Here is a 24,973-nt window from a genome sequence, read left to right as displayed (position 1 = left end):
AAAATGCACTCTACTGTCATGTATAACTAATTAGAATAAAAACAAGAAAAAAATTATATGCTGTTTTCTAGCATAGTGCCAAATAAGTAGATCTCATTTTCAGAAGAAGGGTCTAAGAGACAAAAATAATAATAATTATAAATAAATGAGCAATGTTTGGGAGGTGGCTAAATAGCTTTACATCACTTAATGACATAATCTAAATAAGAAAATAGATAATGTAAACACAACACTTATGTCCAATACACACTGGAACTTTATGGTAAATTAAAAGAAATGTCCTCCCTTGCTCATAAAACCTTTCCTCTTTATCCTCATTTTCTGATGGTTTCCATTTCTTTTGACATTGTTTAGAGTTTACCTCAGTGTAAATAATGAGATAATTATTTCCTGCATTGTATACTATTTTACAGTTGACAAAGGGTTATGAGATCCATGATGTTACTTAATTCATCAATTCTGTTTGAATTGTCCTTATCACACCTATTTTACAGGCAAGGAAACTGAGACTCAGAGCCAAGAAATCAATTACAGTCACACAGTGAATAAAGGTTAGAAGTCCAAATCCCTGAATTCAGTTCCAAAGCTCTTTTCACTAAACTCCCTTGGTACATGTCAGCATGACACTAAGAGAAGATAGAGAATGGCCAGCAGAACCTGCTTTCCACCAAATTCTTCCTCTGGTGTTTAGAAATCTAGGAATGATATAATTTAAAAATAACATAAATTTCCTCTAAATATGTTTTATTTTAGTAAAAGAATTGATATAGAAAATAGGAGGGAAAAAACATCTAGAATTGTTTGTTTTCTTTCCTTTTATGCCTTAAAATCTCCAGAGGGAAAAAAATTCCTACATGACAGATTTCAAAGGTAAGGGACATTCAAAACACTGGAAGGAAACAGAAAATTGACAATGCCAGGGGCTAAGGGACAACCCAGAATACTCAATACTCAATTTTTAAAAACTTTTCTGGCCCTGTAGTGAGCATCTGCAAGGGAAGTTTCAGGGAACAGTAGGGAAGCATCAGACAAACCCAGCCATGAGGTACAGAGAAAGACCAAGGCAAGACTTCAGAAAGCAAAATATACCCAAAGCATCAACATCCACATTTTCCCTGTAATAAAGACAAATACTTCTATTTGAATCTAATGAGAAACAGAGACATCTGGAACTGGTATATAAACTGGAATATTGTGGTCTGATATAACCAAATTTTGCCCAAGAAAATAATTGGAAGTTAAAATAATGTACAATTTTAGGGAGTCTTTCATTTTTAAAAAACTGTGTTCCAAATGTTCCTTCTTTTAGTTTTTTTCCCTTGAATTTTGAGCCAGTTTTTCCATAGAAACAATGTGCTCTGACACAGTTGTGGACCCATGTCAGGTGACAGCAGCATGTTTGTTTAGTACTCCACAGAGCATGCCTGGAGTTTTAGAAGTATTGGTCTGAGTGGTGGGTGGGTCTAGAAGCAGGGATCACAGGAGAGTAACAATCAAGAAGAGACAAAGATGACCTTGATACTCATCACAGTTCCCACCACAGCCCAAATTATGGAAGAGGAAAAATGCTTCTGTCCTGAGGTTCTCTGTGCTCAAAAGTTGACTTTTATCCCTTCTTATTAGTAATAACATTCAGATATGTCCTGTTCCTCAAGAATAAGCCACACGATTAAAATATCTACTATTTACCTCCCTCAATAATCATAGCTGATTCTTAGCTGAGTATACAAGGTGTTAGGAGGAAAGGAATCTGATTCAATCAACTCATACTAATGTGTAAATGACTGGTTTGTGCATTTTGTATACATACAACACACACACACACTCAAACACATACACAATAATGCACACAATGCATTATATGTGTGTTAGGTGGACACCATTCTAGAAGCCAGGAAGATAGGTATACAGAGAGAGAGAGAGAGGGTGGGGGAGATATGGAGAGAAGGTAATAGTATGAAGCTAACAATTGAGTGGGAACAGTTAGAAAATAACATTAAAAAATACAGGCTAAAAACATCCAGAAAGTAACAAATACTGAATGGACAATACGATGTGATAATACAGAAGAACTGGTTGGCTGCTTTCCATTTGGAAGTTAGGGAAATCTTCTTAGAAGGTATTTAAGATGAGATACATCTGAAGATAGGGAGACAGTCTTGTGGAAACGGAAGACCATTTTAGTTAGCCATGCAACCTGGGGTGTGTGGAAGATCAGAAAATGCTGGTTAGCCCAAAGAATGCTGGACAAGGAGGAGAATGTCAGGGAGGGGCCACATCACACTGGTCTTTGTAGTCAGTGATGAATCTGGTGTTTATCCTAAGTGAAACAAGAAGCCTGGAAGATGGTAAGCAATATTGTGATCTGATTAGCATCTTAGGTTGACCTTCAGCAGAAGCAGGAAGATAGGAGGCTCCTATAGAGGTCTGGGTGAGAGAACAGCTGTATAGACCAGGATGAAGGTAGAGGGAGGGCTAAGGGGGCCTGATTGACTCACACTTTATAGGAAAAGTCTGAGGATTTAAAGATGGATTGACTGGGGAGGAGGGTAAAAGGAATCAAGGACTCCTGGGTGGATGGTGATCCTGTTTTACTGAGAAAGACAAGATCTGGAAAGAACAGGTTTGGTTGAAGGACAAGGCCACTGAGCAGTAGAAATCAACAGCTGTGTTTTGGATATGGCCATTGTGAGCTACAAATTACACAAGCATCATGGATACATTACTGAAAGAAGTTGACGTATGAATCTAGCACAAGGAAAGGTAGAGGGCAGAGATAGTTTTGAGCAATCTTTAACTTATCAATGGCATTTAAACTATGAAGGTCATGTCCAGGTAGCTAGCATGGACCAAGAAGAAAAGAGGCCTACAGACCAGGCTCTGGCTCACTTCAACAGTTCAAGGTGGAAAGGGAGTATTCCAGAAGTCTCCTCCTCCAGACAGCAGGCCTGCAGATTGGTGATTCAGGAAAAGGAGAGCCTTTCTCTACCGACAGGTCCAGGTTTCCAGTTTTATGGACATACTGAAGTTTGGGGTGAGTGAAGACCTTTGTGAGCGCCGCCTTGTTAATAGATTTTAGTGAGCATTTCATCCCAGCTGGTGTGAAGAAGAAGCTCTCTCACCTGAAAAGCTATTTACCATAGACTTTGAACAATATGATAAAAATATTTTTAATGAGATATAGATTAACGCTGCCCTGTGGAGGGAGAGTTGGCATGGGAAAGTTTTCGATGCCCATCTACCATCTGACCATCATGTCTAAGAATTCAAGACCCTCACCTAGAGAGGGGACAGCAGTTCAAAAGACATTAGGCAGAAGTCCTTCTACTTCAGGAAAAGTGCCAAGATACCATCTTAGAGAAAAAAAAAAAAAAACTTGGCCTCCAGAGCAATGCTGATTAATGGCAGGCTATAAGTGGAGAGAATTATTATTATTATTATTTTAAATTTTTCTACCTGGACTTTGTCATCTAGAAACAACACCATCATTTTATTTTATTTTAATTTTTAGGAGTCAGGGGATACAATAAACATGACTCTGAATCAGCAGGGTTGAAGAAATATTATTATTAAGTCAGAAATATTATGTTCATTTAGCATCTTTTTTAATTTGCATAGTTTTCTGGGAGAGAAAATGACTATTTATATAGATTTGATTATCTGAGATTACCCATGAATATATTGCTTGGGGAGCATGCTGCATAGTTAATATTGCAGCAAATTACAGGAGTTCTCCCCATAAAAGAGCAAAGAAATCTGTGTCCCAGTGGAAAACATTTATGGTGGTGTAGAGAAGCCATTTCAACAACTAATGATTCTGTGGTATGCTCCCCAAATAGGGTTTTTTACCTTTTGATGCCTCTACTGGGTTCTGTGTTGGCTTTTAGTAGCAGAACAAGTGATTCCTCTACACATTAAGGCCTACTGTAATTTACATTTCATGTTACAGCAACGAAGTGAATTTTAACATGCAGCTGACATATTTTTCCAGAGACTTTTTGGAAAATTGGAATATAGAAAAGGAATCAGTTTTGAAGTGTTGGCTGTGAGGTATTGGTGAATTAAAGAACACATTCAAGAACAAAGATTTGATGTAGAAAAAGCATTTTTATCCATTTGAAAAGAAATGCATTTGGTAGAATAAACTACTTCCTTTTCAGAAAAAAAGACTGATTTTGGAAAACTGTCACAAGAGATCTAATTCTGTTTTTGTTATCACAATTTGCACATATTCTCCTCCAGTGTTATAACCCAGGCCAACAGTTCCTGAACATCATTTAATGCAGTGACTTAAGAACTAGGGAAAGTAAACCCCAAAACATATTTCCTTAAAATAACCCCAGAAGCAATGGCAACCATGATGTTTAGCTTCTTTAGTAGAATATATTCTCTAAACAGAACAATATAAGATTGTGAATATTTTATAATTTCCTCCTGCTTGGTTAATTTATGGTAATTTTTGGAAAAAATATTCAAAATACATACCAGATGTGCAACTGTGTGAAAATAGATGGGACTGAAAAAGTCTGCCCTCCTGCAAGGATCAAGAGTCCTCTGGAAGGTTGAACTGCCCTGCTTACTAAGGGAGGAGCCACAGTTCTCTCTAAATCCCTTACCTCATTCATTGATTGGGCTGGGCACCAAAAACTATGTGGGACCTTTTAATCAGGATCAGGCTGTTGGAAAACACCACCATGTATCATGGCTGACCAGTATAAATCTGAGGACTTCTGTGGTCACACAGTGCTATTCAAGGTAAGATCATTTAAAATTATTCAACATAAACAATGATTGTATAATAGCTACTATTATATTGAATTATTTTATGAGAATTTTACCAATGCTTTACTAGATGGAATCTTTATATTCCATTATTTTCTCCAATCTTACCACAATTCTTCATGTTAAGTATGATTGTCCCTATTTTACAGATGAAGAAACTGAAGCTCAGAGAAGTTAAGTAACTTGTCCACAGTGACTGAGATGATAAAATGCATGAAGAACAACAAATGGTGAATTCTAATAGAGTCATATACCATAAAATGGCATTCGGGTCAATGATAGACCACATATACCATGATGAATGATTATACATGATATAAACTGTACTTGTTTGCATTCTGAATCCCAAACCAGGATTGCTAACTATGACTAGCTAGTAGAAATCATAGCGACATGAATAAGATTGTGATAAATGTAGAAATAGAGTGATTGGCTCCATTAGCAGAGCTAGATTTACTTCTAGTCCTGTTTTAATCCAAGCCTACTCTAAAGGAGCCCTTGGTTTGCTACTTGGCAGAGAATGTGTGCCTTATGTGCTCAGACTTTATGTCTGTCAAGATGCCAACTAAAGCAAGGGAACAGGTCTAGAGTTTCAGTTATAATAAGCTATGATATGTGACAGAGTCATTGGTGAGTTTAAAACACATTTCAAGGCTCTACCCCTAAACCTTCCATTGGTTAATGATGGGTCTTCAACTTTTGCATTTTTCAACAAGTTCCTAGGTAATTCTGAGGTTCATCAAAATTTAAAAATTACTGCTATTAATATTTGGGGTGATGATTCAGAATTCTAAGTCAACATAGTAAGCCACAGTTGTAGCTTGGAAGAAAAATTCAATATATAAGGAATGCATGAAGGATGTCTTCAAAATGTACACTTGGTCTGCTCACTTTTGTCAAAAATACCTCTTTCTCTCCTGATCAGTGTCTACTTCCTATTTACCCTCACTAATACTTGGATCATAAGAATAGTGTATCAAGTATCCAGTAAGTATGCTCTCTCTGTTACCTAAGAATACAGTTTCATGGAAATAATCCAAATCTTTCTTACTCAATATAAAAGACAGATATTTTGTTCTTGAAGATGATTTGGTATTTTGTTTTGTGTTTTTGAAAGCATTCACTCTAAAGGGAAGCTGATCTGAAAATCTATCCATCAAACTGATCTGCTCTCTCCATGCAGGCTATGGAGGGCCTTTGGGGATGCATGCCTGTCAGCACAATGACACTGACAAGTTTTATGACCTTGGGACAGGCCATTATTTGACAACACACTTATTTATAACTCTGGCCTCTCATCCTTCAGAGACCTGGTTTGTTATCACAGCCCTTAAAACTGTAGGAAAGAAAGGATCAAGAAGGCAAATAAGCTTCTGCTTCTGGGGGATTAGATAGAAGGCATCCTGTACCTGGTACTGAAGTTCCAAGTGCGACAAACACGACGGCAGTCACAGAATCTTTTAGGCCAATGGTGCAACCAAAGTGGGAAGCCAGATCGCCAATGAAAGCTGTCAGTAGGCCAATCATGAGAATGGAAACGATGAAGCACGCCCAGCCATTCCAGTATTCCGTGGGAGGGACGAAGGCAAACAGGACCTTCCAGAACACAGTCAGAAAGTGCATCACATAATCAAAACAGGAGGGCAGCTTCTCCTCCCCACATTCATCGTCGTCATCATCTTCCCCTGGAGAGAAAGGAATAAAGCACATTTCATTATGACCCATGTCTTCCTCCCTCCTAACCTCTTCTTCCAGACCAGTCATCCCTTCCCTCGAAGAGACAGGAAGTCATCAGAGTTGGGCGAGGTTTAAGGTTTTCTAAGAGACAATGAATCATTAATTATCTAGGTACTCATTGTGCTCATTGGTCAACAGCAAAAACTTACCCTACCCAGGTCTGCTTCCATGCAAACAATGCACCCTTTCTACTCTCACATCACTTCCAGTGAGGTTTGTCACTACAGAGAAATAAAAGAAGGAGTTCTTCCCCCAGAGTTGCATTTTCTAAGACGTCATTGGGGACAGAGTCTACTAGGGTTCTTTTCTCCCAGTCCAACTCGGGGTTGCGGGAGGGGGGGAAAATCAATGGTTATATAATCACCTTCAGGACAACATTCATAAAAGGCCTTAAGCCACAATGATGGTCCTATGTTATCACTCCAGCTTCATTTCCTGTGACTACTCTAACTCAATCTTTACCCTGACTAAATGGAATTATTTGCATTACTTCCAACTGTATGCACTTTCTTCAACTTTAATCCTTTAGATGTGCTCAGTCCCTCCTTTATCCTTCCCCCTGCTCCTTAATATTCACTTCCATGATGTTCTCTCTGGCTTCCCGACCCTAATCAGGGCTGGAAACACCTCCTCAGAGGTTCCATAGCTCCAAACACTTCTGACTCTAGGTCAGTGATTCTCAGAATGTGCTCCCTAAGCCAGCAGCACCAGAAGCCCTTGGGTGCTTGTTAGAAATGCCAGTCCTCAGCCACATGCAGCAGAAACTTGGGAGAGCATGTAACAAGAAATGTGGCTTTGAATAAGTCTTCCACAAGATGCTGATGTGTTCTGCAGTTTGAGAACTGCTGTTTTTTCTAAATTGTACCTATTTACTTTCCTCTCTTCTCCAGTTGACTGTGAGCTCTTCATTTATCTTTGCATCTCTAGTGTTTGATACCATTTCCCTCAGATGGTTAAATGCTTCTTAAATTAAAGAATATATGCATGAATTTCTACCAATTTTATATCAGTATATGATTCCATAAATATACACACAAACATCGTAATTCCCAATTAAGTCATATTTGAAATGCCCAAGAATATTGAAAATTAATAACAATATTCTGAAATCGAGATTTCATTTACAATGTGAAAATAATCCCCATTCATGTGATTTAAAATTAGGATATTGAATTTCAAGTTTTCTTGAAGTGATAGGAGATAAAGATTTACGTATTTTGTGACCATTTTTTAAAGAACTTTTTGAAGATTTTGTTCACCTGCTCCAAATTTTGTCACCAGGGATTTACTTTATACTTCGCCCAACTAATGCAGCTGGCAGTAGGTGGGGCTGTCAACTTTCCAGTTGACTATATGGCCAGAGATTGCCAGCATAGAGCAAATGTGCACGTCGTGAGACACCCCATGGTGAGTCCATCTGGTGCAAATCACGAGTGGGTAAACCCTCTGAAAACACGGGAGCCTGAAGCAAAGAGTACTTCTTGCAAAACATGAAAAGAGGAATGTCTAGGTCTGTCACTTGTCACTTACAGGAATAGAGAAGTAGCAATGTCCTGCTCTTCCAGGAGCACATAGTCTGACCTATTAAGTAGAGTTTGAGAATCTGCATAAAAAAGAGCCTTTGGAAAGTCTTCAGTAAGCTGTTAGAATACTCCAGCAGGTGAGCAAGAGAGCTTTTGGGGGCTGCTTAGGTAGAGAACTTGAGTAAACTCTGCTGACTGATACCTGTGGGGGTGTAAAAGCACCAATGGCCTCCTCCTCCAGGGCTCAGACAATATGGGCTCAGGTTTAGTACACATGTCTAAGAAGCATGCCTAAAAACACAAGATGCTTCTTATGAAAGCACCTGATATGGGCTGCACTGTGTCTCCCCCAAATTCATATGTTGAAGCTCTAACAACCCAATGCTTACAATGTGACCTTATTTAAAGACAGGGTCTTTAAAGAGGTAATTAAGTTAAAATGAGACCCTCCAGGTGGTCCCTAATCCAATCTGATTGGTGTCCTTAACAAGAGGAAATTGGGACACACAGAGGATATGTGTGCACAGAGGAAAGACCATGTGGGGATGCAGCAAAATATAGAATTTGCAAGACAAGAAGAGAGGTTTCAGGAGGAACCTAGCCTGCTGACACCTTTTAGACTTCCAGTTTCCTGAACTACTAGAAAATAAATTTCTGCTGTTTAAGCCATCTAGTCTGTGGTATTTTATTACGGCAGCCTTGGGAAACCAATGCAGCAGGACTTCAGGAGTCTCTTATGTTATGTCATTTAGATATAGTATATATAATCACAACATCACACTCACCGCCAAACAAGTACCATTATGATACATCAATTAAAAACAAAATTAAAAATAAAATATTAGTGTTTCCTATTACCCAATCTTTCAAACTTTTCTTGTTTTCTTAGACATTTCTTCTTCTTCTTCTTAATGTTTCTTCTTTCTCTTTTCTTCACATGTTAGCTCTAAGCAGAACCCAGCACCAAAAATCTAGTTTTCAGGACTGCCTCTTCTTTCCCTGCCTCTTTTCTTCCTTGCCTCCATTCCAAAAGGGATGCATGTACCCAGGTGAATTCAGAAAAAGCACTAGAATTTCTACTTATATATATTTTGTATCCAATCCTTTTTTAATTTTTATATTTGTGACCATTTTATAATTTCTAGGGCATATGATTAAAATGCTTGAAAAACACTGAATTGTTCATAGAAACATGCTATTCTCTGACTGCAAAATTACTTAATTTGGGGTGACTAAGTCTTATATTTTGAAGATGAACAAGAAAATAAATAAGCTTTTCAGAAAACTGACACTTAGAAATCGAGAGAAGATATTATATTTGTTTTCAAGATAGAAATAATAACACCTTTCCTATGAAGGAGGTACAGGGGAATAATTAGATCAACTCTGCAAAGTGTCTGAGGATGTTTCAAGGTGATGATTATCATGGTAGTTATTATTATTTTCCTCCACTTAGGATTGCCACTGTGTTTCCCATTATTATTTAATTGCTTAGTCAACACGCTGGGTCCTGAGGTTACATTTTAGGTTTTTAAGAACAAAATTTAGTTTTACCCTTGGAAATTAGCTTCATGATCTATTAATGTGAAAGTGGTGAATATGAAAGTGGGGTAGGGGGAGATCTTTCTGTAGGATTCCAGCCTTAGAAGAAATCTTAAAGGTTTTAATGCTTAAGTTGGACTGAGCAGTTCATGTATTTTCCAGCATTTGAAAGTAGATGTGACTTTTCAGCCTTTTTGCTTGGATCTCACTGACTTTATAAATTTTGATCTTCAACTTAGAAGTCATTTAAATATTAAAAATGACCACTGACTGCCATGCATAATGCACAGTTTCCCTGTCTTAGGGAATAATGCATAGATATTATGATCATCGATCATCACCTGGACAAAATTTAAAGTCTGTTTCTTGCAGTGGAAGAGCAGTGGAACATAAAAAACAAACACAAACAAACAACAATAGAAAAAAAGAAACAAAAAACCCTAAGCCCTGGGAGCAAATTTTATGTGACAGCAAAAAATGAGAGCAATCTGCCAGTTCTGTATGCTTACCAGTGCAGGGTTACTGGAGACTACATAGTTCTTTCAAGGCCCTCCTCTGTGTCAGCAAAGAAATAGGTTGGTGGGTTTACTTTTACACTATCCCAAGTAAATCCCTCTTATCTCAGAATCCTTTTTTTTTTTTTTTTCAGCTTTATAGGTTCCATTAATGGAAAGATAAACAAGCTATATTTGAGTAATCCCTTCCATAGCCTTTTAAAGAGCTTCCTTGATACATGTTGGACTTCCTGGATATCATTACAAAAAATAGCCAAGTCATTAAAAGTGCAGATTAAGAGTACATTAAAAGTACTATTGATGTGATAGTACAGGCACTGCCCTGCTCTGGAGCAGGGGCATGAGAGAATCAGCACGTAACAGCTCATGAAAGGCACTCCTTGGGCTTGGTACCCATAGGTAACATTCTAGAGTAAACAGGTGATTCTTGACATCCTTCACTAGATGCTCAGGGTTTGACCATGGGGAGAGCTTTGAAAAACAGCAAAAGAAACTGCCAAGATGTAGTGGACACTTAGATCAGAAACCTCAAATTTCAATTTCTGGTTCTTGTAGCTTATTTAGGGGCAAGACACAAACATTCTGAGCTTCCATTCCTTGTCTGTCAAATAAGTGTCCAAACTCCCACAACACAGAGGTGTTGTGAGGACCAGGAGAGGAAATGTCCAAGTCCTTTGTAAAACAGAAAATCTCTTTACAGATAGATGTGTCATATTACATTATTGTTACTTGTTGGAGGAAAGGCAGTAAATCAATATGACCTGTGTATCCTGATTTCATTGGGTCTATATTTCTGTTTGAGTGAGTCATTATCACTACAGTTCCCTGAACCACTTAATTTTAGAAAAAGAAAAAAAGGAATCAACAGAAAGAGGGAACATAATGGAATGTCCACTATGTGACAGGCACTGAGTGAAATTCTTTCACATACCCGATTCTATTTCGTCTTTACAATAATCTTGTAAGGTAGGTATTATTAATCCTGTTGTATATACAGGAACTTGAAGTTAGAGAATTTAAGTGATTTTTGTTTAGTTTAGTTTTTTTGTTTGTTTGTTTGATACCAGGGATTGATCCCAGCTGCATTTAACCATATTCCCCAGACCATGTTTTAATTTTTTATCTTGAGACAGGTTCTCCCTAATTTGTTTAGGGCCTACGTTGCTGTGGCCCTTTGGACTTGTGATCCTTGTGCTTCTCAGTCTCCTGCGCAGCTGGAATTATAGGCATGCAGCACTGTGAGGGGCTTACGTGACTTTTAACATGACCACTCAGTCAGTTCCCCTATGTGTCATGTCTTCCTGAAGCAAGTTGGGGAAATTAGCATCTTCATATACTGATTTGATTCTTCTAAAGTTCAGTGCTGTACAGATATAATAATATATTTTTAGAATGTGAAAATATTGATGCACTCATCAGTAATACTTGTATTCTAATATTTTCTAGACATAATCATGATTACTACTTTTGCAGAGTCAGACACAAGCTTTTCCACAAGCGTTTAGGGACCATGGAAACAGGGAACCAAGATAAGTAGAGGGAGTGGCATCATGGTCGATACCATTTAGAATCTCTTCTTAATTCAATTTCTGGTTGCTGAAGGTCAAACACCTGGATCAGTATCAAATATCCTGAGTTGCACCCGGCTGTTCACTCTAGAATTTGGGAAGCTGGCCTAAATCATCATGAGTCTGTAATGTAAAGCAGTTTGAGAAACATATGCCACTGTTAGTCTGAGGAAGCATCGGACTTTAAATCCCTTCCAGGTATTCGATAGGCTTTCTCCTTCCTCACTATCACTTTTTGTCTTTTGCAACTCGATATACAGTAGTCACAAATCAAATTCTACTCTCCTATTTCCATTTCTTTTCACTTTCAAAGGTTCTCAAGAAAACATACAATGTAAAAGATGAAAGACAGAAGTTTAGCAATTAGCTAATTCCCCCCTTGTCATTGTAGGAGAAAAAAATGAGAACTGTGATTTCAATTGATAAATTTTTGTTCTCATCCTTTCTTGTATCTGTGTATATCTGGGTGTGTGTTTTGAACACATAAGGGTTTGAATTAAGCCCATTGTCTTTGATTGACTTGCTCACACAGTGATCTGAGTAAGACATTATCACTATAGTTTCCCTGAACTGCTTTAATTTGTTTTCTTTTCTCTCCCTTTCTCCCTTAAGATGGTTGTAGGTTATTTCTCATGATAAAACAATTATCATCTCTTCCTAACCATAGTGGTATGTATATACCACCAAATTCAGTTATTCATTCCCAAACAAGAATTCACCTTTTGTTCTGGGTTTTGGAGAAGTGCAATAAGCTTTTATCTATAACCTTACCAGTGAGAAGTACTTAGAGATTCATTGATGCAAAGTTGATGATGTCAATAATTTTCCAACTATGTGTACATAGAAAGATACTTCCTTATGAGAGAGGTATCTGAACATGCAATTTACCAAATTTCTAGATCTATGAATTGCCAAAGTCAGAAAAAAAATTGTAGGCATTTGCTTCCATCAACTGAAACATAAAACATGGGTGTGAGAAAATAGCTGAACTTAGAGTCTTAGGAAGGTTTCAGAGCTTACTAATTTCAAATCCTTGTTTAATGTGAATTCATTTAAACTCTCTCTCTGCCAACTATTTGGTTGCCAATGCCATACCTGTGAGTCTCAGCCATTAGGGAATTCATGATCTCATCATCCAGGTTCTAGTGGGTCTGACTATCAGCTGAGGTTACTGGGTCCCACTCATTTGTCCTCATCCCATCTGTTAGGTCATGCTGTGCTGTCTCACATGAATTTCTTTCAGGCATTTGAAGTTGGCTACTTTCATAACAACTTCATTCCACACCCCAAGTTTGTTTGTCAGGTTGACTCTGTTCCTCTGAGCCCCTTCTAAGTGATCCACATCCTTCCTTTTTAAACACCATGCTGAAGCTGAATGGAGCTCCAAAAGGCACTTAATTCACTGGCAGTTGGGAAGGTCTTCTACCTTACTCATCCTGAACTCAAAATGTATGTTCACATAACTATATCACATGCCATCATACACTGATCTTACTTATACTTTATTTTTTAATCTATTAAGCTAGTTTTAATTTTTCATTGAATCATAAAAATTCAGATTAAATCTAGATTTCTTCTAAGCAACCACCAATGAAGACAATAATAGATGGAAAGACCTCCCATGTTCATGGATAGGCAGAATTAATATTGTTAAAATGACCATATTACTGAAAGTGATCTACATATTCAATGCAATCACTATCAAAATACCAATGACGTTCTTCACAGAACTAGAAAAGGAGTCCTAAACCTCATATGGAATAGTGAAAGACTCAGAGCAACCAAATCAATTCTAAGCAAAAATAAAAATAAAAATAAAAAATAAAAACAGCAATGCTGGAGGGTTCATAATTCCAGTTTGTAGTTACTAGAGCTATAGCAACAAAAGCAACACAGTATAGGCATAAAAGACAAACATAGAACATTGTTACAGAGTAGAAGACACAGAGACAAACCCACACAGATGCAATCATTTGACGCTTTACAAAGGTGCCAAAAATATGTTGGAGAAAGTCAACTTTTTAACAAAATGGTACTAGGAAAACTGCATATCCACATGTAGAAGAATGTTAGATTCCCTGTTTCTCACACTGTACAAAAGTCAACTGGAAATGGATCAAAGACTTAGGGATTATACCAGGAACTTTGTAATTATTGGAAGAAAATGTAGGGTCAACACTCTAATAGATAGTCACAGGCAATCAGACTTCCTTCCTCAATACAACTCTGAATGCTCAGGAAATAATACCAAGAGTTAAAAAATGGAATGGCATCAAATTAAAAAGCCTCTGCACAACAAAGGAATGAGAGTGTGAAGAGAGAATGGGCAGAATGAGAGAAAATATTGGTCAACTACTTTTCCAACTAAGGATCACTTACACCTTTAATCAAGAGAGTTTACCGCTTTCAATCCAAAACAGGCCATGTCTCCCATTTTGCACAATGCTTTGACTTGTTATTTTAGGACACAAAATATATATCTTTCTCATCTCTCTTGATTAGGCTCTTTGGAAGAAGTGATTACTTACTCCATGCAAAACCTTGTCATTAAAAAAATTCTGTATATCATAGTATCATACCAGATTTTTCTAAGAACTTTCAGTCAAAATGTATTCAAATTGTGAAAATGTCCCTTGGTATGGTCAGTTGTTGGTCAGTTTTTCTTGGGGCAGATGTGAGCCTCTTTGGCTTTTCTCTGGTCTTACTGTCCTAGCTCCTTAAACCAAATGCCTGAGAGGAAGGATAGTATTACACTGAGAGGCCTTTCTTCACTACGTAGTGGGAATCGGAACAGCCAGAACCTATTATTCCTGGACACCTGTATGCAATTTACTCCTAGAGACCCCAGTGGTCTCCAGTTTTCATCCTATGTTTCTTGATGAATGCAGTGACTATCAATGTCATTGTGCACAAAATATGAGTTCAAGATTGCTGCAGATTTGTAACTTGGACTGCTAGCCTGTTTCTGAATCCAGAAAATACTGCATACACCTTGTTTATCATCCTCATTACCCTTCTAAGTCTCAGACAGTCATGGGCCATCCCGTTCCATAAGACAAGTGCTAGTTCTTTGGAGATACGGGTCATGTGATAGGTGACAATATTGAAAATCAACCCAAGAAGGCAATTCACAGTGTGTAACTCTCAACCCTGTCTGAGACCAATGAACCTCTGACTGAAATTTTCCAAGAAGAATATCATGCTTACCAGTTTGAGTCATTATGGTCCTTGTTAGAGTGGTTAACATAGCACAAGAAATATTTATTGTGACAGAAATATTTCTCAGCAAATGTAGCCTCTGTCAAAATGAAAAACGGATCCTCTAAGGAGTTCTAGCTCCACTCAAATTTGGTTATTAGTAAAATGGATCTGTTTAAAGCTAGAAATTAACTGATTTAGTCTCTCTCTCTCTCACACTCCCTCTCTCAAGAATTTGTCTATGAGAAAGGAGCACTCTTACATGATTATAGTTTGACATAATTAGTCATGAGTGTTTTTGCCTCAAGCTTGGATTTTTCAAAATAACTTTGTGTCAGAATCTTGACATTCAATGTTCTCTAATCCTTTATGAATTGTAGGATTGAGAGACATCCAACAACACAAATCTATTTCCTAAAGACTTGAGCACCTAAGAAAGAAACCTGTGGCTAGTAGCACAGATACCCAGCAAATGTAGATGCCTCCTGCTAGTTTAGATGGCTTAGTTACTTTTGGTAGTTGTGGGCACATCAGGTTCTAAGACTGGCCTGAGGGCTCGGATAACACTTGGTAAATATCAGCAGCTGTGTCTAAATTAGCCTCCTGCAGTGTGGGAGGCTGAGCCTTGGAGGAACCGTTTGGGCAGCCATAACCCTGTAATTTTCAACAAACATATCAATGTGATAGCCTAGGAAAATGTTAAAATTTATATTGAGGGTAGATGTGTATCAAAGTCTGCTCCATGTGCAGAGGAGTGTGAAGACTGCTCAGATTCCCTTAAAATGCTGCTATCATTAAGCTGTGACTTCAGGTTCCCTTAGTGAGCACTTACTTTCATGCATGTGAGTAAATATGCACATCCCACTTAATCTTCACCTTCCCAGGAACCTGGTGAAGGAGGTACTATTTTCTGCATTTTAGAGATGGAGAATCCAAGGCTCAGAATATTTAATTATCTTACTTATGAGATCAAACCCTCCACTACTTCACTAGAATGGCTCCACCTATTATTTCCATGGACAAAAATCTCTGTAGATTGTACAGTAAAAATTCATTCAGATAAAATGGAAGCTCCTTTGGCATTGTTTTATGAAAAGCACAATTGGGAAATAACTATCCTTCTTAAATTGGCCTTCTATATATGATGTGATATATAAAATATTAAATTGCTCTTTCAGAGAATGAGTGGCTGGCTCCACTTTATCCTTCCTGAAGAGTCTCAGTTTCCTTCAGTCTTTAGGTTAATCCTCAATTAGGGCTTTATGTCAGCCCTCTTGGGAAGGGGCATTGTCCTCATTTTGGTGGCAAACACTCTCCTCTCTGGGCAGCAAACAGGAATGACACTAGCCCTTCAGTGATGACAACCACCTTCCCCGGTGACAGTTCTCCTGAAGTGACTTTGTTCTGATCATGGGATTTGTGAGCTGAATTGCTGGTATAGTGGTGATACAAGTTAAATGCCTAAGAATCCAATCAAGTCCTTGGTTTGCACAATGCAAAGTGATTGCAATTGTTAAGGGCAACATGCTTCTGCTTGCTCCTGCTTCCTGCTCTCTCTTGTGATTTTCAATGAGATCTCAGTAAACAGGGCTCTCTACTGACTAGTAATTTACTAGTTCTGGGACACCTTAAAGATTTTCTTTGTGCCTCGGTTTCTCCTTCTGGAAAACGGGCAGAGCCATAACTAACTTTCTTGTTGTGGGTGGAAAAGATAAACGAGATTTTCAAGATAAGTTGTATACATTGCAAAAGGTTTGGGTAGGGAATAGGGGATGAGCTCATTCATGGTATTCAGATTCAGCATCTCTTTCCCCCACTGCCTGTGAACACTTTAGAGGGCAGGTTGACTAAGGGGGATCTTCACAATGGTATCTGTCTCTGTGTTGTGGCTTTTTAGTCTCTCATGAGTAATAAGCCTGCATCAGGCTGTTGCGATGCATTTCTTTAATATAAACCATCTTAAAAATCTGTTTATCCTCCTATCAATAAATCTATATTTCCTTATGTGGTTAAGGCCTTGTGCGAATTCTATTAAGTCTGCAGTTCAAAAATATTTCAGGCCACTGTTTTGAACTACAAGCCCAGGCCAAACCCCTAACCTGGATCTCTAGTGAATTATCCAGGGGAATTGGGTGATGAACCCCTGACTTTATGAGTACCATCCATTTCTTCAGTAACTATTTATTAACAATCTAGGTGTCAGGCACAGTTCTAGCCTTTGGAAATGTAGACAAATAAGATCCTGGGTCTAAGAGAACTTCCACTCTGGCAAGGGGAAACAGTAAACAAGTAAAACAAATGAATAAACATTGTAATTTCAGATAACGATACAGGCTTTGAAGAACAATGGAGTAGGGTGATGTAATAAAGAGTAATTGGGGAGTAAAAAGAACCCCTTTAAGGTGGTGTCTAGTGAGCTAAGGCCTTGGTGGGAGAAAAAGACAGACATGGAGAGAAAGTATTCCACGCAGAGGAAGCAGCTGTGCACCAGATTGAGAGGAACAGAAATAAGCCCAAGGCTTACAGGTGTTAAACTCTGATGGAAAGGTGGAAAGAGGACTGACCTTGGAATCAGAACCCCTGGGTCAGCGTGTGAAGCCTGACTTCTATTTCCCCATCTTATAAATGGCTCCCAAATGCCTACAACACAGTCTTGTGTGAACATAAAACAACAATTCACCAGTGGTGAGGCCTTTTGTTCAGTCCATGTGGCTAGGGTGCTGGCCTAGGAAAGTTTCAGTTTTTGCTTTTCCAACTCCTGAGGCCTCACAAGAAGCACACAAGTCATTAGGTAACATCAGGGGGCAGACACAGAATGTGGGAGAGCTGAGGCACTTGTTCACAACTCACAAGAACAAGAGGAGCACAGCCCTATGTGTAGCAAGATCCTTGAGGCTCTTTGTGGTACTGGAGGGGGTTCTTTCCCTTTCTGGCCTCAGGTTCTTATTTATTAAAAAAAAAAAAAAGGCAATGGGGAGATTAGAATAATTCATCAATAAGCTCGGTGCTGGGATTCTGAACTAAGATGCTCTAAAAGGAAATATGGTATAACACCCAGTCAGAGAGGGCCAGATTAAAGGCAAGGCAGCGGACATGCATGTGGTTGGCAGTGTGTGTGTGTCAAGGTTGCTACGGGCAAGTGGCCTTTCTTTGCAGGAACTGGAATGACAAGGTCTTTATCAAGAGAGCAGGCTGTGAACAGCAAGAATTAATGCTGTGAGTTACTTTTATGGGGCTCCTTCTCTGCCTATGGGGTGTGTGCGTGTGCAGCTGGGAGGAGGATATGTTTATCCGTTTTTCCACTTCTCCGGATTATTCTGAAATGTTTCCCCCACCGAAAACAGTGTACAAAGACTCCTGCCTGGGGATGAAAAGTCGCCTTGTGTCTCAAGCATTGATTGGAAAGCAACAACTGAAACTGTATTCACATCGCAGCAGCCAAGGCCAACAAAAGAGCTACTGGATCTATTGATGGTGCATTGTTTGCAGAGAGGAGCTGCTGCCTCTCCAGACAAAAGCTGCATGAGAGACGTGACTCAGGCTTACAAACCAGAGCGCTGAACCATTCGGGAGCCCTTCCACACAGTATTCTCCTCGAGATTTTGGTAATAAGCAATTTAGGAGAAAAACAGCCCAACAAACCAATATTCTTTTCAGAAGTATCAGCTAAAACATATCTAGGGGCAAGAAAATAATTGCTTTTTCTCTCGCCCTCCTGTCCTCCCACTCCTGTGTTGTGACCTGCCTCTTTCCGAAACTAGGAGAAGTTCTCTGATTCAACATTTTATCATACTGTCACTGACATTTTAAAATTGATAGACACCCTAGGCTTGCTCTGCCTGCCTTCAAGTATGGCGCTTGAATATTTCCCATATGTAGTTATCTCTCTGGAACTTACCTTCTTCTTTCTTACTCATACTCTCTGCTTTTCCTCTTTCTCAGGATCACAATTATCAGGTAAATAACAGTAAAATCCCACCAAGTACATTACTAGAAAATGTCATTTTAAATATGCATTTGCATATTCAATTTGAACACACAAACAAATATCTTTTATTTACGTATACACGCCTATGCATGTCAGCATGTCAGGTGTAGATGCATTTTGAACATAAGATTACATGGCTCAAACTCTTTTTGAAGTGTGGTCATATGTGTGTGAGAGAGTAGGTGTGTATTTGTATAGACTTTCTTTTCTAGATCAGACACAGGAGCATGATATAGTGAAAAAAGTCATATCAGATGTCTTAAATGAGCTTTTTCTAAGTGGGTATAATTAAACAATTTTTCTAGCATATCCTAAGGCAGATATCCCATTTTTGATTCAAATTAAAAACCCAAAATTTCAAATAGTCATGCCATGCAAGTGTGACATTTTAATTCTGAAAATGAAGGGCCTTTTAGAGGACCCTTCCTTTGGTATTTCTGTGTCCCAGAGACAACTTACAAGGCTGTCTATTCCACTCCTCCCAATTCACAGGTAAGCCCAGAGGACTTGTCCAGAGCCACATAACCAGCTGGTGGCTCTGACAATTTGAACACAAGTCTCCAGAGAAGTCAAAGATTCTAATATGTTAAGTTTTGAAAATTAAATGATTTATATGCAGTCTTTCTCACAAAGAGTGTGAATATCTTAGCTGAGTATCGAAGGAAGGAATGAGAGTTGAGTTGGCGGCAATGTTGACCACATCTCCTGTTTCAAAGAATGTCTATTCGACCTTGATACCTACTCATTTAAGCATGCCAGTGTTCTAAGTGTGAAGAAACTTGCCTAGACAACTAATTATATCATAGGGAAAGACCAAGAACTTGTAGAAGAGTCTGGGCACTGATTCCATCCTGGTTTGGAAGACCTGACAATTCCAAATTCACAAAGACATTTTGGAAGTCCCTCTGGGCTCCTCATGATGGGGTGAAACCTGAAGTTCCTAGGAAATTCAGCAACTGATTCTGCTCACTTTTGACAATTGACTGTTCTGACTTATTCTTTGTACTTCTGACCTAGGCTTAAACACACATTTCTAAACTCCTGACTTTACCATGTATATATGAGCCTAAAAAACTCATTAATTACATCTCCTTTGACCTGCATTGACTCATCTGACATGTATCCATTAGAGACCTGGAGATGAGTTTCCAAAGATGAGGTTTCATTTTCTAGTTTCCCCTTGCAAGTTGTGTGAACCTAAAGACATTATATAACCACTCCAGCCTTGGAATTATCAATTGTAAACCTCAGGATATAGCTGTGAGGAACAGAAGCAATGTACACAAAACCTTGACCTTGTAGTAGACAGCCAATAATGGGTAACATTATTTAAGCCAAATGTAAGCCACAATTTCAAACATAGTCTTTGACAGACTCCTAAAGACAGTTGTACCTACTTTTTCTTATAAAACCAACTTCTTTTAAAAGAACCTCAATCTGTTTATGATTTTAGACAAAAGACAATTAAAAATTTTCATAGTCACATAAGAAAGAAGGTAAAATGGTAATTTTCAATCCATTATACCCTCCCCTTATCTGACTTTCTCATATACAAGCTGAGGTTATATCAAAACTGACCTAGCAGAAATTTTTTTTAACTGTGTAAGTAGAATTTTATTTTTTTTTAAATCAGCTAACCCAGGGTTGATACATGAAGTAATAGAATCTCTTCATAGTAATGTTCTAAAACAGAGGAAATGTTAGATCCCTGCTTAGACCAAACTGTCTGACGATCCATGAAACTCATTTGAGGTACGATTATTGTTTAGGACTTAAAATAGATTGGTCTTCAAGTTGACAATTTCAGTGAATTACTTTCTAGGGATACCACTGAGTTGGCAATTTTTGATATTAAAGAATTCACTTTAATGGAGAACACTTACTAATCCACACAGCATGCAGGGATGAAGGACTCTGGCCAGCAGCATCCCAAACTCAGCAAGGCTTGCTATGAGACCATGGCCTCCACCTCTTGGTTTAGCAGAAGCTGTGGTGTAGTAAGCCTGGAAGACCAGCTACCTACTCAGGTCTGGCCTCATGTTGAATGCTCTCCCTTGTCCTGTGGACGATTCCATAGAATTTATGAGTGCCAATTATGGAACAGGAAGAAAACTAGGCTCTTTTGAATTATCATCATCTTTCTTGGAGGTTAAACTTTGATGGTCCTCTCCTTCCTCTTATTCCAGTAGAACAGATATGGAGCATATGGTGTTATTGCTTTGAACATTTAATCTGGGTAAGGCCAGGAAGGTGGGCAGAGTGTGCAGTGGACCATAGGACTCAATGCCACCAGGGATGCTACAGGGAAAGAGCCCCCTAAGTGCCATACTGGATGGTACCTTCAAGTGAACCCAGCCCAACCTTCTCATGACATTGATGATAAATCTAAAATTCAGAAAAATTAAATACTTGGCCAAAGTTATGCCAAGACACAGAATGTAGACTGTGAAGAGGTTTTTAGTTTTTCTACTTTTAGTGGTTTTTCTTTATGTCAGATTTATGAAATCTATGTCAAAAGGGAAAGATTTTCAGAAAAATCTTTAGTGCTGGGTGTTTAAAATTATCAGGTAAGGGAAGGGTAGCACATTGACTCTCTTTTATTAAAAAAGTCACAAATGACGAGGCAAGAGAAGCTGTGGATGTAACATACTTCCCTTTGTTCATTAGGGAACTGACTGACATCCTCCCCAAGGAACTATGAAGGAGACTATAAGGAAATAACAAATATTAAGGGAAAAAATCCTTTATATTTCAAAATGCAGCCTGAATATCCAAAACAAAAAGATGCTGTTTGAGGAATATGCACGTCTCTGTGTCTGTGCACATGTGTTTTGTGAATCTGTGTCTTTATAAACTTGTGTATGTGTGTATCTCTATGTGTGTTTTTATGTCTTTGTATGTGGCCCTCTGTGTGTTCATGTGTGTTTGCACAAATGCACTCATGACTGTGCGTATACATACATTCTACACCTGTGTGTTTGGTCTGTGTACTCAGGTGCCAGGCACGGCAAGCAAGTGCACCCTTTGCACTGGACAGAGTCCTGGGTTGATCTGTACCCCAGCACTGCCCCTTACCAGTTTCTTGAGTAAGTTACATTGCGTTTCTGAATCTCAGTATTCTTATTTACAAAATAGCACCTAGAATACTCACCATGAAGCAAAATAAGGTCAATCATTAAGTTTTTAGCCACTTGGCTCTTTCACTAAGTTGAATTAACTGCATTTAGCAAATGTTGGCGTTATTTTATTGCATAATCTTTGATATATATGTTTATCTCCCAATAAACAATTTTGGTGTCCAAATGTATAAAGGGCCCTTGTGAAAGCTGGTGTTGTCTCAGTTAATATCATGGCAACTCCATGATTGAGGCACACTTAACTCCACTGTACATGCAAAGGAACTGAGACCTTGGTGTGAGGTGATCTGCCCAGAGTCACCCCAGGAGGGGTGGGACATGTCCGCATCTGTTTTCCAAGACAGCCTGGCAACCACTCTTTCCTTCACCTCGCCTTGGCCCAAGGCTGTCGTGAAGAGCAACAACATGGTGGTGGGGAACTGGCATTGGCATCCTGGTTGTCTTTACCCAGAGAATGTCTGCCCTGTGCTCTGACACACCTGTTTGCTTTGTGTTGTAGCTGGCTCATGAGTTCTTAAGGTCAACCCACCCATTCTGCCTTAGGGGAGATATGAGGAAGAAGAAGAAATGGGAAAAACTCCAACCCGATAGGCAGTGAGCGCTAGCCTCATTAAGAAGCGCGTGTGCTGACACATCCTAAAAGCACCTGGTTTTAGGGCTTGCCTTGCAAGTTTGTGACAGCCATTTAACGGCTGCACACCACTGCTCCTGGTATTCAACCGGGAAGCAACAGAAGGAGAATTGCTGGGACATGACTGTTTAATCCCTTCCTAATCTCTGGAGTCTCATAAGTCCTTTAAATCTTCAAATATTGAACTATAAGTACTTGGATCACAGAAACATGGTCATAGGAGGCCCAGGTACTGAGCTATGAAATTCAAGAAAAGCAGGGGAACAAAATTTCAGGGGTTATCTTGAAAAGAGTTTGAATATGGTTAGTGAGAGAGAGAAGCAAAATCCTACTTACGAAATTATTACTTTTGTTTAGCAAGATATACGGACTCAATTTTGCACAGAAAATTACTTAGGAAAAAACCTCTCAGTAGAGCCCTTCAAAGGCAATTTAATATTTTTAATAAGGCAAATCTTTCCGATTCTCAACTATTTAGCCATGAAATCTTAAAATCCAATGAAACTCTGTCTTCAATAAATGGTGCTTTACAACTTTTGTCTGTTTAACAACCTCAGAGTATTAACATTCTTTAGGCACCTAGACAAACACTGAGCTTTTTTAAAAACTGCCTTTCATGTAATTTAATGTCATTTAGTACCTATAAACTATGTGTCTGTTTTTCTGTTGATTTGTTTCTCAAAATTGTAAATAAGGTCAATTTACCCAGTAACCTGCAAATTTCCAAATAGTATGTTTTATCTTCAAGAATTCATTTAGAAACATAAAACACAATATGTTGTATAACAAACAAGAAGGCCTGAGATGTTTTGCATTTCACTTGTTAACAGTCTTTTAAAAGATTTGGTCAGGAGCTAGACCCACTATGGAATGAAGACACCATGGCACCAGGACAGGTGACAAAGGCCAATCTCTGTCACTGAGACAGAGGGAGTGAGCAATTTTCTTCACTTTGAAATTTCTCTCTGGGGCTGGAGTTCCCTTCCAAAGCCACTTCTGTGAGACTCAGATTCTTCCCTCTGTAGAGTCAAGTTTATCCCAATAACTGCCTTGTGGGGTTTTGAGAAGATTTAATGCAACATAATATATGAAAGTGTTTGCAAACCAAAATCCATCTCTTGCAAGGAAAGAAGGATTAACATCCACATAACTGTTTCTCTGTTCTGACCAGATGCAAATGCTCCACTTTGGCCTTGTTGGTGGCATAATCTCATTCACTGTTCAAACCTGCCCTTTCCCAATGCCGTGGTTTGCTGTGGTTCCTGTGCGTTACAAAAATGTCTGAGTGAACCAATAACACAAAACCATTCCACTGCTAGAAAAGCAGATTGGTCCTGAAATTGCCTATTGATGGTATCAGCTTGGCCTCCTATCTTAAACTGGAGCCTCTGCACACACTTCCTGTCTTTTGCCTCAGGCTCTACCTCCTCCATGACAAGCTCACCAGCCACTTTAATTTATTCATCTTATTTGCCATCTCATTCATTAGAATATAAGTTCCATTTGGCCAGGAATATTCCTATTTCATTCATTATTACCTCACATCAAGAGCAATGAAGGACACAAAGAAAAAAGAATGAAAGATGACCAGTACATGGCCATTGTACAAAGCTCATTTATCTGCAGCCAAAGGAAACCTGGAAGCTGTTCTGAATGGTTCACTATAAGATTTACATTGCCTTTAGAGTTTCAATTCTAATATGTCAAAGCCCATGAAACAATTTGGCTATTTTTAATGTTTTCTTCTATTGATCTCATCAGCAGTTTTGCCTGTTTAGTTCTCTTTGTGAAGGAGGATAGCTCATGCCTCAGATGGTAATCTTAGATTTATATAGAGATATAAGCTTCGAAGAGGGAATTTCCCATGCTTTCTAGGACAGTTTAAGTGAAAATTCCAAATCCACTTTCTTAAGCAGTTATCTATCACTTAATGTTCATACATTCCCATTGTATACTCAATGGCAAGAAACCACAGCATGATTACAAACAGCACTAATAATAAACATGCATATAGTTTATTTTTTATTTTATTTTATTTCATTTTTACCACCCTGTCTTGCCACAGTAATTGGGAGATCTGTCAAATTATCCTGTGGCAGAGTAGAGAGAGGAGGTTGTGCTGAAAGTCATGACCCAACAGTTAGTGACGCTGTTTCCATTTTTACTCCTTGGGAATCACTATTTAGGAAACTCTAGTTATGTTCATCCACTGCAACCGTGGAAGATGAGTCTGTGGGGATCTTGGAAGAAAGAACCAGTGTAGATAGAGCAAAGGAACTGAAAAACAGGGAAAAAATTCGAGGGTGGTGATGCTTTCACAATATTTTCAAGAGGGAGTTGCTTCTCTATTTA

General features: G+C 38.6%; 1 protein-coding gene across 9 annotated transcripts in view; it reads right to left on the bottom strand.

The window, feature by feature from the left end:
- The window catches only part of Slc8a1 (solute carrier family 8 member A1), a 369,898-nt gene that overhangs the window by 21,083 nt on the left and 323,842 nt on the right, over positions 1-24,973 (bottom strand). For 8 of the 9 annotated variants that reach the window (XM_047522914.1, XM_047522916.1, XM_047522915.1 and 5 more), the window contains one exon: positions 6,192-6,467. In XM_047522914.1, the coding sequence (XP_047378870.1) occupies positions 6,192-6,467 (276 nt within the window). Of the gene's footprint in view, positions 1-6,191; positions 6,468-24,696; positions 24,899-24,973 lie in introns of those variants that run through there. The other variant, XM_047522922.1, reaches the window with a different exon arrangement.

This window comes from Sciurus carolinensis, chromosome 13, assembly GCF_902686445.1.
Source record: "Sciurus carolinensis chromosome 13, mSciCar1.2, whole genome shotgun sequence".
Lineage (NCBI taxonomy): Eukaryota > Metazoa > Chordata > Mammalia > Rodentia > Sciuridae > Sciurus > Sciurus carolinensis.
This window is presented reverse-complemented; position numbering and strand designations above follow the sequence as displayed.